The 13,416-nt window shown below is 46.8% G+C and overlaps 1 protein-coding gene across 1 annotated transcript in view; it reads left to right on the top strand.

The window, feature by feature from the left end:
- LOC135375313 (nose resistant to fluoxetine protein 6-like) overlaps positions 1 to 13,416 on the top strand; it is an 85,328-nt gene that overhangs the window by 52,927 nt on the left and 18,985 nt on the right. The window contains exons 5-8 of the mRNA XM_064608054.1: positions 1,756 to 1,874; positions 8,083 to 8,274; positions 11,790 to 11,886; positions 12,012 to 12,104. Of these exons, the coding sequence (XP_064464124.1) occupies positions 1,756 to 1,874; positions 8,083 to 8,274; positions 11,790 to 11,886; positions 12,012 to 12,104 (501 nt within the window). The remainder of the gene's footprint in view (positions 1 to 1,755; positions 1,875 to 8,082; positions 8,275 to 11,789; positions 11,887 to 12,011; positions 12,105 to 13,416) is intronic.

Raw genomic sequence — 13,416 nt, 5'->3', positions numbered from 1 at the left:
GTGGCCCCCTGTGCTGTATCCGTTACCTACAAGGCATACCCACCTAAAGCTGCTGCACAAACTTCAAGCTGTACTGGTGCTGTTCGCGTTGAAAACTACTGTATTACTACAAGCCATTACAGACGCCGCCATGTTTCTCCAGCCTCTCTAACGGCGTTTGGAATCATCCGCACAACGGGCTATGGCATCACGTGACTCTCACTTCCGCGCGTGGCGAAAAAGCAAGCCTTCTGCACAGATTTTTCCTTTGGTGGCGACGCATGCAGTCAGACGGAGCGGGAGAGAAAAAGACGACGGAGGGTCAAAGCGAAAACGGGCGCTCAAACGCCTCTTTGTGGACACAGTGCGGATGGGGTGCGGACGGTGTCCACAGGCTGATATATTGATGTATGTGGGACATCTGCTGCTGTATACTTATTGGAGCACCCCAACTAACGCGTCCAGGAGGCGTTCAATGGATGTTCACACTAGGCTGAGGATGCTCGGACCCTTGTCGGCTGTCAAGGTGCGGTTACTGGTTCTGTGGGTCATATAGGGGGGAAGCAGACACTCCAAATTATTAGCAAGTTATCAAAATTCATTCATCCAAGGTTCGGAATGTGTCTCGTGGCCTTGAATTGAACTTCGAAATTTCCCAAGTCAACCTCACGTTTTTTTTTTACAGAATTAGAGAGCCCGTAGCGAACTTAGTCAGAACCACCAAGAAATCCGCTCGATATTGCAAAGGGAACTGCCCAAGAAAAGTCCAGAAGTTGAGGCTTCAAAGTTTCGGGTATGCAACAGCGCACCAAATCAGTCGCAAAGATGCGCGGAGGGCAGGACATGTTCCTGCCCCCATGAAGAACAGTTTATCGCCGGACCGGCGTGCAGCACAAGACGCGCCGATAACAAGGCGGGTGACATTCCACCATACGTTGACAAGCGGCAAACAAAAATGATTCCGCCTCTTTTTTCCCGCCCTGTTTTTTTTTCGACCTTCTATCTTTCGTGGGGGCACGAGCAAGTCCTCCTCTCCAGGAATCTTTGCGTCTGATTTCGTGCGCCGTTGAATACCCGAAACTTTGAAGCCTCAATTTCGGGACTTTTTTTGGGCAGTTCCATTTGCAATATCGAGCGGATTTCTTGGTGGATCTGACTAAGTTTGCTACGGGCTCTCTAATTCTGTAAAAAAAAAACACGTTAGGTTGACTTGGGAAATTTTGGAATTCAATTAAAGAAATTCAATTAATTTTAATTAAAATCGAATAAAAATATTTTTGCAAGATGGCAAATTCAGTTGCCACACAAATGCCGTTTACCCCGTATTTTTCCGTCGCCCCGTTTTTTTATAAAGTACGAATGACACGTTTTTTGAAACACCCTGTATGTTCCTGCTATGCAACGTTTTTTTTCTGACTCAACAAACGTAAGCTGCGGTAATCAGAATTCACAGAGGTGTACGTGCAAATCCTGTAAAAATATGTCTCTAGGGGAGTCATTTTCATGCTCCACGGCCTTCACAGCCTGAGGTCAAAGGATGCAGCCCCCCCCCCCCTCAAATGCCTATGTGGGAGCGTGTAATGCGGTTAAGCTTTGTTTTCAGAGCGCTAAGGTTGAGGAAAGTTATATAAGAAAAAGTGAGAACGTGGAGAATATATAGTACGTGACATCACTATGACACACTACGTTGTGCTGTAAAAGGTTAGGACGAAACAAAATTAATAATTGTACCTCCACGCAGATAATGCTTCACATTTTTTACATTCCTGTTTTCAGAGTCGTGTTATCCGCCTTCTTTGTGCTCTCCATTGTGGGAACGCTGCTGGACTACTCTCGGAGAAGAGGAACAGAATCGACAAGGAATGGCGAGAAAGCTTACGCTGATAAGAATCATGGTAGGGATCAAAGAACAAGGCCCAAATCTGCGTGTACTTTATCTCTCCAGCAACGTAGGTTGCTGCTTTGATAAGCAACAGGAAGCCTAACGCAACTTCTGAGTTCCTGAACACACGAAGCGTCTCATTGAGGAGTACAACTGTGTTTCTGATGAGAATGTGAAGGGCAATGTGCTCTGTTTCACAGGTTTATCATATTTATAATCCGTTCCAACAGGGATGGTAAAAATAAGTTCATGATGACGGAGTGCGTCTAAAAAAAATTGCAGGCGATCACGGAAGGTGTTTCAGCGGCAGCTGTCAATGCTTTTGTGGACGCTGACGAAACTACGTAAAAGCAGCGCAGAGACGGGACACGAAGAAGAAACAAGTGCACACACAGAGCGCTGACTAGCAACTGAAGCTTTACCAGGGGGATGAACGTGTAGTATATTTCTATTGTGGGAAAAAAAACTCACGTGACATCTAGCGTTGGGCCAATCGTTGGACGACGGTTGAGTAGCTTTTTTGCTTTTTCTGTTTCCCCGGGTGACCTGTGACGCTGGCGGTGCTTTTCCCTTTCCCTCTTTCATCTGTTCTCAACCCTCTCTCCCGCTTTGGCGGTTCTGGGTGGTTGTGGATTTTCGTTCGCGTCGAGTGAGATAAATAACAAAATGCGGAAACGTTTGCTGTTTCTGTTACACAAATTGCTTTATTTTTCGAGATAGATATTTTCAAATCACAAACTGCAGTCTGTTGTAGCTGTGCAAAACACGAACATGATATGAGCATTGTTTCTGAAGTTCGAATGATATGCCGAAGCAACTTTGCATTCACTGATAGCTGATGTCTCACGTGGAAGATTTCACAGTAGAACAACATTATATTAGCTGCACAGGTACACACAATCAGAGATCCGGCATGAGAGAGAACATGTCCATATCCCTTTGCTGCTTGTGTAGGCACCTGGCAGTGCAGCTGCTATGCCGAAAGATGATGTTTCAACCACTCTGATGGCTTATCCATTCTACTGTATCCATGCAAATCATATTCTGAAGCAGATATGGGTTGAGTGCTTATACCTGAACAAGAAAGAGTGGTATCAGAAACGTGAAAACAACAAATTCTACCTGCCAAAATGCTGCGTATATGCCACAGGTGTGGCACTATGCCATGCTAAGCGGCAGAATGGATAGGAACTGACTTACCTGTCATCGAGTGGGTAGCGGAAAAACGCAGTATTCGTCTTTCTTGAATCGTTGTCGAACCAAGCAAGCGAATCAGACCTGCCTTCCATTTATCGATCACCGAATTGACATGCAGCAGTATCCATGATGCACCGAGCTTTTCAGAGTCGGTATCGACAACATGTTAGGAAAGGACACTAAAAACCATCCAAAGCGGTACCGGCATAGATGCTTTGCTTGTGTCCCTGCTGCACACAACACATTTCGAAACTTTGCGGCGAGTTGCTCCGGCGACGCCGACACGGTGTCGCCGGCTTAAGCGCGCCAGGGAAAGTTCATAATTTCAAACCAACCAATTAGCGCTCGCATACCGGGGGAGTGGCCTCAGGAGCCAATGGGCTCGTGACGGTTGAGAACTCGCGCTTCGACGTAAAAATTCTGACGTTTGATGACGTGAAAAGCTCGCAGCGCCTCACTTTAGTCCGCAAGTGAACTCGCGAGTTTCATCTCCTTGGCTTTACTTCCCGAAGGGTGCAAAACCGAATGGAGAGAAGAACAAGAAAGGAGGACAATCAAGAACACTCTTGAAGATAATTAATCTCTTTGTACAATAGGTCTACTGACGGCTTGCTGACACGTCTTTCACCCCTAGTATGAATTTGTGCTCATTTGTAAATTTCCCTGGCGAGCCTGTCGGAGTAGCTCTTAAATACACATGTGTCTTCCAAACGAGGTCGGCATCCGCAATCTCGACAGTGCATGGCCAGGTTGCAGCCTGTGTGGGTTTGCAGGGAGGATGAGTGTTCGCGCAGCCTGTCATTCAGACACCGTCCTGTCTGCCCCACATATGACTTCCCGCAAGTCAGAGGAATGTCATAAATAACATTACACTTGCACTGGACGAAAGGCCTTACATGCATTTTGTTGCAACCGGAAGACCTCGTTTGGAAGACACACGTGTACTTAGGAGCTACTCCGATAAGCTCGCCAGGGAAATTTACGAAGGAGCACGAATAGACCTCTACCCGACAAACGTCATCATGACGTTGGTAGACAGACCGAAACCGAAACAAACCGAAAGGGGAGGGCTGGGTTCCACGAATTGGCAATTGTTCGCTGCCTCCTATTGAAAGAAAAGTAGGACCGATGGTCGCGTCCCTTTCAGGGACCATCGTAATCCCCTCAAGACCGTGGCTTTCGGGCACGACCTTGTTCGCCACTAGCTTTGAGCATAGTTCAACTCTACCAAATTCGTGGCGCTGTCGAACACTATGACGTCATTGGTTTACAAACAGGTAGATGTCTATTCATAATAGAGGTGAAAGATGTGTCAGCAAGCCGTCAGTATAGATCTATTGTACAAAGAGATTGCTTATCTTCAAGAGTGTTCTTGATTGTCCTCCTTTCTTGTTCTTCTCCTCCTTTCGGTTTTGCCCCTTTGGGAATTAAAGCTTCAGTTGTTAGTCAGCGCTCTGTGTGTGCACTTGTTTCTTCTTCGTGTCCCGTCTCTGCGCTGTTTTTACATAGTTGTGTACCAACTTGCCCAAATCTTCGCCTTAACTCAGCTGACGAAAAGTTTGGCATTGCACCCACATTGCATCTTTTGTGACGGCCAGCAATTTGGTTTCTAAAATGTTTGTGATGTGTTTGCAGAAAAGTTGTTAATTGCAAGAAGGGAACTCCAAGACAACGAAGAGTCGTACAGAAGACAACAACGTCTCTTCGACGTACGTCTCGGTGTTCCCTTCCATCGTGCGCAACGAGCTAGCCTACATCTTATCTCCCCTTTAAGGTTGGTCACTGAAAGACTGATCTCTTAATGGGCGTACTGACCTCCGCCGTGCATGAGAACATGCTGAAGGCACCGGATCTGCATAAACGGTATTCGCGGAGGGATCAGTCGTTTACTCAACAAGTTGAGCTCCAGCCAATCGGTCGCCACGGGCGGAGGATAGACATAGCCTTGGTACACTGCGAGTGCCAAAACCTTGTCGGTGCTCAGTGAACGCAAACACGTCGAGCAAACACGAAACGTGGTCCAGTCGGCGTCGAGGTAGGAGCTCTCTAATGCCTAGTTCACACTTGGTGGAGCCCAACGCGACGTCACGACGCGAATGGTGACGTCAAGGAATGTCGACAGAAAGCGCGGTTTTCGCGTTCTCACTACGGAGGGCTTGCCGCTATGTCTCTACGGTTAACGAGACCCTTCGGAACAGTTCGTTGGTCCGCTATCCTTTTAGCGTCTTCTGTGACTCTGATTCCGGAATGTACGTACACTCTTAAAAATGAACTTCACCACATAGCACGCTCCTAGCCAACCATCATCCCCAATGACAACGTTCTCGCCCTAGATTTGTTGAAAACGGGAGGAGGAGCCTATTTTGTGCCGTGCATAATGGCACAAAATAGGCTCCTCCTCCCGTTTTCAACAAATCAGGGGCGAGAACGTTGTCATTCGGGATGATGGTTGGCTAGGAGCGTGCTATGTGGTGAAGTTCATTTTTAAGAGTGTAGTTTTCCTCATTTCGACAATTTCTGCTGCTCACCACGTTCCAATTTTATCGGATCACATCGTATCGCATCTTATCACAATGTATCGTAATGTTACAAGCGCCAGGAAATGAAGGTAATGCAAAAAACGCATTTTTTTGGTCGTCGGTGTCCGTGTGGCGTCACAGTGCTCACCCCCGTTTGTTTACTTATCGCGGCTCTGTAGGCTTCGAAGAATTAAAAGAGATTTAGCAGTTTGGAAAGTCATTACGGTAACCGTTTTAAAGATATGGTATACCAAGCATTTCGATTCCTGTGATCTGTCTGGCATCACTTTACTGATCTCACATTTGATAGCTTCCTCTCTGTTTTTCCCTGGAACGGTTCCGATGTGGTAAAACTCCCTAATAGTGAGTTTTTGTATAACGTACACTGTCGCCTTTGCGTACGCTATTCCAAAACTCACTAATACATGCTTCCTTTTGATTCCCCTGCACGAAACGTGCGTAAGGGCCCAAGGCCTAAAAGTACGTTTTTCCGACGAGTTCAGGACGCTTCGCGTGTGCGTGACTAGACCTCTGCACCGGCCAACTTTTACGAGCCCGGTCCGGCACAGGCCTTCCCGTTTTTATGCGGCCAGGCCCCGTACGGCCCGGTGACTCAGCGAATAATGCCCGCCCTGGCATCTCCAGCTGTGACTCACGTATAAGAGAACACGATGTTACAAAGTCCAGCACACCAAAGTCCATAAGGCATGCGGGCAAGAGCGTTATCGTTGCAGTACACGTTTTTGTGGAAGTAGAGGACGTTGTGGACGGACTTTCCAACCGCTTCCCATTTATTCTGGTTTTGCACATAAGTTCAACTTCATTTGCAATCGTGTAATGGGGTAGTGTACTGCTCTCCAGTGGTGAATCATCCCAGGTCATAGTCACGATTTATTTGTTGTTGTTGTTGTTGTTCTGGTTTTGAGTGCGTGGTGGTGGAAGATGTGAGGACTCATGATGAATGCCAAGTGGCTTTGTGAAGGTTCTAGAGTGTCGGTAGCATCTCATTACGTCCAAGTCTCATGACCGTAAATAATTCTTTAATGCCCAAGTGACTATTTCTGTTGCTGTACTGCGCATAGTTTTTGTTGGGCCTGCAGTTATCCGTGGGGGACTTCATATTTCGTTAAAAAAAAGTAAGATTCGCTTGGCTATTTTCAAAGTTAAATAAAAAAAATTTCAAAAGTTTCCCGAAAGTTATTGCCAAAAGTCCCACAATCCTCCGACGGGTACGTCGCCAGTTAGACTTTTTTATCACTTAAGTGAAACACCCTGTATATGCATGTATGGCTACTGTGAGCCAAACTGCTCTCAGACCACACTATGATATGATGTGCAGTGTCAATGTGCATCGAGAAGAGTCTAAGCCATGCAGCGTGCCGTTATGGCTACCCAGGTCGCAATAAATATGACAACATTGTGGCTTGTACTTGAATGCCTCTACCTTTGGCCGTAATGAGACATCTTCGGTCGTAATTGCCTCGACCTTGTGGGGACCGCGGCCCACAAACCCGGGGTGGTTCCGTAATCGACCCGCCGCAACCCCGAAGAACACGAACACCGCAATTGAACAAGAGAAACAGTGTTTATTCTCTTACATGTTCAAGGGCACAGCAGCGTCGGTCGTGTCGCCGCAAGACCCAGTCCAGGCAAAAATCCGCTCCCGCTGCCTTCCACTGTCGCTTAAGTAACATCTCGGAGACAGGGGCGTCTCCCCCTATCGCACAAACCTTATCTCTAGGTGTACACGTGTCTGAACCGGAAGCGGCAGCCCACAACCCGTTGTCGAGCTGAGATTTTGGTCGTCATGACGCACTTGGGGATTAAAGGACTATTTTGTCGTAATGAGACTTTCTCCGTAATAAGATACAGTCCTAGAGGGTGAAACCATGCACATACCGCATAATGCAGCGCCCTTTCTTTGTTTTTGGAAATATATGCGCAGGAATCACGCAAGGCACGTCATGATATGAACTAATAGCCCTGCATTAATTGTAAGGAATTAGCTGCGTGACCCGGCTCGGCCGGGCTCACGGAGACATATTTGTCGGCCCGACTGTACCGAAATGCCCGTGCACCGAACTGTCAATGTACCAAAAACGTGCGTTCTCCAAGATGTCCACCACCGTGCACCACCGTGCCCGTGCACCGAAACACCCGCACAGAAACACCCGCACAGAAATATCCTGCATCGAAATGCCTTAGACTCGAATGCCCATTCCAAGAATGCATATCGTACTATTTTCGTACTCGGACGTAGAAGGCTTTGGCTGTCGACCAATTAGAAAGGATGGATTTGAAAATATTTATTTTGACAACGTTTTATTTTCAAATGGTTTTGATCAGCGTCACTCCACACCAATGACGACAAAAAGAGACTGGAATGGCCGAATAAGTAGCTGTTGGGATTCCATTAGTCCAAGGCGGATTTTGCGAGTGTTAGCGACTTTGTTGCCATACTGTTGTTCTGCTGCAAGAGTTATTTCAATATTTGTTTGCTTCCAGACAAAACGCTCAAGCAGGTCACTCTTCCTGCCATCGTTATGGAAGTCCTGCTGACATTCTCGGCGTTCGGAATCCAGACTTCCAACGGCAAACGCACATCCCTTGCTGTGCTTCATGGCATACGATTCCTGTCAATGGCCTGGATCATATTTGGACACAGTTACTTTTTTATAGAGAGCGTCCAACCCTTTCGTAAGTAAAAAACAAAATCCTATGGTGAGGTGTCCATGACTGGGTGTGAGCCTTAGCTTTCCCCACCTCAGGCTTTCCCAGTCACGAATATGGTCTACCTGCATTTATGTCATTTTGTACAGCGATATCGCTCAGATGACACCGTATACATGGTGAATGAAGTAAATATGTCCTACACGGTTTTCGTGCTCCCGATTTTTAGGTAATAGATGTCGTTTAGCTGTATTTCGTGTCTATGTACACCAGCGATAGGTCTTAACGGGAAATGCGAAGAATGCTATAGCTTTCTGCTGCCACGTAAACGCTCACCAGCTCCCGTGGCTCAGTGGTTAGCGTACTGGCCATGTCACGTCGGGACTGGGGAATACTCGGGTTCGAATCCCGGTGACGGCTGTACGGCTGTGCTGTCTGGGGTTTTTCCTGGGTTTTCCTCAGACGCTTTCAGACATACAGGGTGTCCCAGAAAACGTGTCATTGAATTATAATAAAAAAACTACACCACCTAGAGTCATGCGGTCAACTGTATTTGTTCTTACTGGGTTTTTGCCACCTCCTCATGTGAATGTCGTGTAACGTAAGTTTAATTATGTAAATTTTTGCCAGCCTAAGTCGGAAATTTGCCTAGGCAAGGTCATTTTTTACCCCACCAATGTGAAGAGCGTGTCTAATTTACTCAAATTAATGATAATTGACAGGGATATTCAGGAGCTATCCCATAGGAAAAAGTAGCCGAACATCATGCTCTGCGGAGGTCGCACAGAATAGCGCACGATGAATTTTTCAGCGCAATCTGTGTCAGTCCGACGAAAGGAGGTTGGAAACCCAGCCCACCCCGGCATCGCAGAAAGAGATAATGGAGGCATGGCTTATCACGTCCGACTTTCGCTGTGATAATGCTTTCCCTCCCCCAATTTTAGGAGCTGTTACTTTTTCTACTATCACTCTGTGGGCTGGCTTCGGAACCTCCTTTCGTCGGACTGCGAGCGATTGCGCTCAGAAAGACATCGCGCGTTATGGTCCGGTGCTCCGAAAAGCATGATATTCGGCTATTTTTTCCGATGGGACAGTTTGTGAATATTACTGTCAATTATCATGGATTTGAGTGAATTCGGTACGCTCTTCATATTGGTGGGGTAAAAAAGTGACCTTCCCTTGGCAAATCTGAGTTCACTTCGCAAATATTTGCATAATTAAACTTGAGGTATATGACATTAACTTTACAAGGTGGCAAAAACCTAATAAGAACAAATGCCGTTGACCGCATGATTCTAGGTGTCGTAGTTTTTTTATTATAATTCAATGACACGTTTTCTGGGACACCCTGTATATGTCGGCACAGTTCCCTTAGAAGTCTGCCCAGGACGCACATTCCCCCAGGGCGTCCGTCGTGGTGTTGCCCACCTCTGTGAGGCGGACAATGCCGAGCCCTTTCACCACCACCACCACCGCGTAAACGCTCAACGTCATGACTTTCTGTGGTCTGCTAACCTCAACACTCTAAAAGCTGAACTTCACCGCATAGCACGCTCTGCGCCAACCAGTGCCATAGGGTTATGGGTTCTTATTCGAGCAGAGAGGGAGGCATACGCTTTTTTGTATCAAGTGTCATACGTCCAAATTAACACAAAAAGGCGTACGCTCCCTCTCTCTCTCCTAATCAGCCCTATCATTCGTGGCAACGGTTGGCGCAGAGCGTGCTATGTGGTGAAGCTGAGTTTTTAGAGTAAAGGAATATTCTGCGGCGCAGCCGCTCCTTTCTTACAACAAAGCTTCACCACATAACACGATGAGGATCAACCGTTGCACAGAATCATACCGTTATCAAACTCGGTTTGTGGACAGCGAGGGGCGTACGCCTTTGTGTGACAGTTTCATACGTACCTGCATAAGTGTGACAGAAAGATGTTCGCCTCCCATTCTAGACAAATGAATGGGCAGAACCATGTCAGTCGGGAATTTGGTTGACTAAAGTTTTCGAAGCATACGTTCATCGCCGCAACACGCAGTTAGCAAACCATTACCTAGAATGACACTGACTCCCCTGACTTGTTGAAAGCAGGAGGCGTACGCATTTTTGTGACACTTATGTAGTGACGTTAACGGCCAAAAAGCAGTGGCGCAGACAGCTTGCCCATGACTTGTCCTTGTTGGCCTCACAAAGACCGTTACAAACAGGCGTACGCAAAGCGTTCTCCAAAAATCAAAAGTGAGAACGACGATGATATTGACGCTGATGTTGATGAAGGAAAAATACTAGGGAGAAATTACTAGGGGAATACTATGGGGAATACTAGGGGAGGCGGTGATATTACGTACAGTTGATGGCATTTGGCTTGTTACGTGGGGAGGTTCTATTTCTAGAGTGTAGGGGACAGGGAAAGACGCTAACGGTGTCGTCTATTGGGTGCTCTGTATCAAGGCCGACTAGACACAGAAGACCCGTTAATCGCTCTTCTCATTCCTTCGCCTCGTTGACATATAAAGCCGGGATGTCGTCTGCTTCAACCAATCGCTGCAGACGATTTCAAACACAGTTTTCCCATGGTTACCATGCAATGGCTACCTATGAGGCTGATGGCTGCTCGTACCATAGCTACGGCCACGAAAAGCCCACTCGACAATGGTGAACTCTTAATCACTACGTAAGGTCGTTTAGGGGTTCACTGTGCCATATAATGAGGCCTAACGCCCGTGACGATATTGTCTTGTCTTGCCTCGCGTCTTAGCTTTCTCTTGTGATGTTCGTTTTTGTGTTTTGTAGGTGACGTTGGCACCACACAACTCTCGGTATTCTGGCACCGTGCGCATGCTCAGCATAACACGTGGCCTAGCTTCTGCCCCATTAACAGTTTTTGCTTTTTCTTCCACTATACTATTGCGTGGAGATGTCCCTCGTGTGCATACACGTATGTGGCGTGGAACGGATGCGACCGTTCCTTTGAAATAGAACTTCACCGCATAGCGCAGGGAAGGGCACACATTGCACAGACCGGTAGCGTTATCACTCGGTATCATTCGGATCATCACTCGGTATCATATCAACGGTATCATTCCGAATGATGGTAGACCATCAGCGTGCTTTGTGCTGAAGCTCCGAGTGTAATATCCACTAGTTGCACGCTTTGCGCCCGTTGACAGATGTTTGCCCTCACTTGGAAGAATACTGTGGGAGGCCAGAGGCCATTGAACGCAATGGGGCGGAAAGCGGCAATAAGCGCGACAAGACTGTTTCGCAAGTATGAGGGCGACACAATGACATATCCGGGGCGTCCGTGTTGTGTTCTGGAAATCTCTAAGGTGTTAATGGGGGGGGGGGGATAACTGGGCCAGCACTATAGCAAAACTCAACGGAACCTCTTAGTTTGTCCAGGGTTTACCCCTCACCTTCAAAGATCGGAACGTATAAAATATCTTCCCTTCACACTCCTTCACAATAGCTTCACAGGACAAAATATATTTCGGTGAAATTGATTAAATATTTTGTACGACCCAGTTTTGCTTGTTGTCTCTTCCAGGCGGACTGTTCAACGGTCACGAAATGTACTCGGACAACTTTTTCTTCTCCGGCATCATAAACTTTACGCTGGGTGTGGACTCGTTTTTTCTGATAAGGTAAGCGTAAGTTTGTGAAAGTCTCGTAGCTAGAAGAGGTCAGACATGGCGGAATAGCGATGGAAATATTTTACACCTATTCGTTCAAGTGTGCGTGAGTTATCAACGAGGATTTCTAATTACAGTGGCTTACTCGTAGTGTACACTTCCTGGAGAGAGCTCGAGGAAAATGACGGAAGACTGAACGTGATCCGATTCCTGTTCAATAAATATTGGAGGTGAGTACAGTTTCGCTTTAGGAAAAACAACGAGAATATGGTTTGCAACCGGAAAAAGGTGCTGGGACAAGTCTTGTCCAGTAGGTTTTTGAAGAACACGCAGCGCCACTGCGGCAGTCGCTGTGCAATTTGGGAGATGTGGGGGAAATCATGGGCGCCGTAGCATCGTAGTGCCACTCACTGCAAAAGTACGGACTGCGCAACGATGCTACGGTGCTCACGCGCTTCCAGGAACGCGCCACATGTGTATAAAAATGGTAATGGTACTGTGATGTTTCCATTTTTTTTTTGCCTTCCCTTGGTTTTCATGGGAGGGGGGTATATTTATTAGACCAAAAGGGAAAAAAACTGGGGAAAGGTCAGCCAAACGGGACGTCGGCTTGCTATTCCGCCGCTTAGTTTTTATGCCTTGCTTTTATGCCCTGCCTTTTACGCCTTGCTTTTTCGACATACTTTTTCCTATCGTCTCCGATCGTCGTCCTCGTATTTCTGGTGTATGCGCCATCACTGCACTCTAAAAACTGAACTTCGTCGCATAGCACGCTCTGCATCAACCATTGCATTGAGTGATAGGGTTGATGCTTCTGATTCGAAGAGGGAGGGAGGCGTGCGCCTTTTTGTGTCAATTATAATATATCCAAATTGACACAAAAGATGTACGCCCCTCTCTCTTCGAATGACAAGCGATAACCCTATCATTGGTGGCAATGGTTGGCGCAGAGCCGTGGTATGCGATGAAGTTCAGTTTTTAGAGTGCGTCGTTTTACATCACGTTTCCCGGCACGCCTTCCAAGGGCGCGCGGTTAACCAAGCGGATTTAACCTGAGTCGAGCTAAAGCTTTATCGAACTAGATGACTGAGAACTAGTTGAGCAAAAATGTTTTTGTCCACCCCCTCTCTCATTGAAATCGACGTAAGGACGTTTTCTCTTTGAAATAGTGGCTGTCCAATCCTGCGGCATGCCGCGCATAAAGCTATAGGTACTTCACGTGTTAGTGAGACAGGTGGCGTGTGCAAATCACAATCTGATCACCAAATTGTCACAACGTGAAATGATCACAATAGGCGGACAGCAATGGAAGCAATGTCTTTTCATGAAAATTCGTGAAAGCGAGATGAGAACTGAAGGAGGTGAACGGTAAGCAAGAGCAAGGCAGGTGCAGCTTCCATATTTGTTTTTTCGCTTATTTTATTATCTTCATCCCAAATAATTACAGACGTAATTAGACTGAAATGTCAAGCCCTGTTGAACAGTCGATCGTCAACATGATACACATACTCTTAACAGAATCACACAGAGTCCGCAACAAAT

Source organism: Ornithodoros turicata, unplaced genomic scaffold (genome assembly GCF_037126465.1).
Source record: "Ornithodoros turicata isolate Travis unplaced genomic scaffold, ASM3712646v1 ctg00000850.1, whole genome shotgun sequence".
NCBI classification, from domain to species: Eukaryota; Metazoa; Arthropoda; class Arachnida; order Ixodida; family Argasidae; genus Ornithodoros; species Ornithodoros turicata.
Note: the sequence above shows the minus strand (reverse complement) of the source record. Positions and strands in the feature narration are given on the sequence as shown.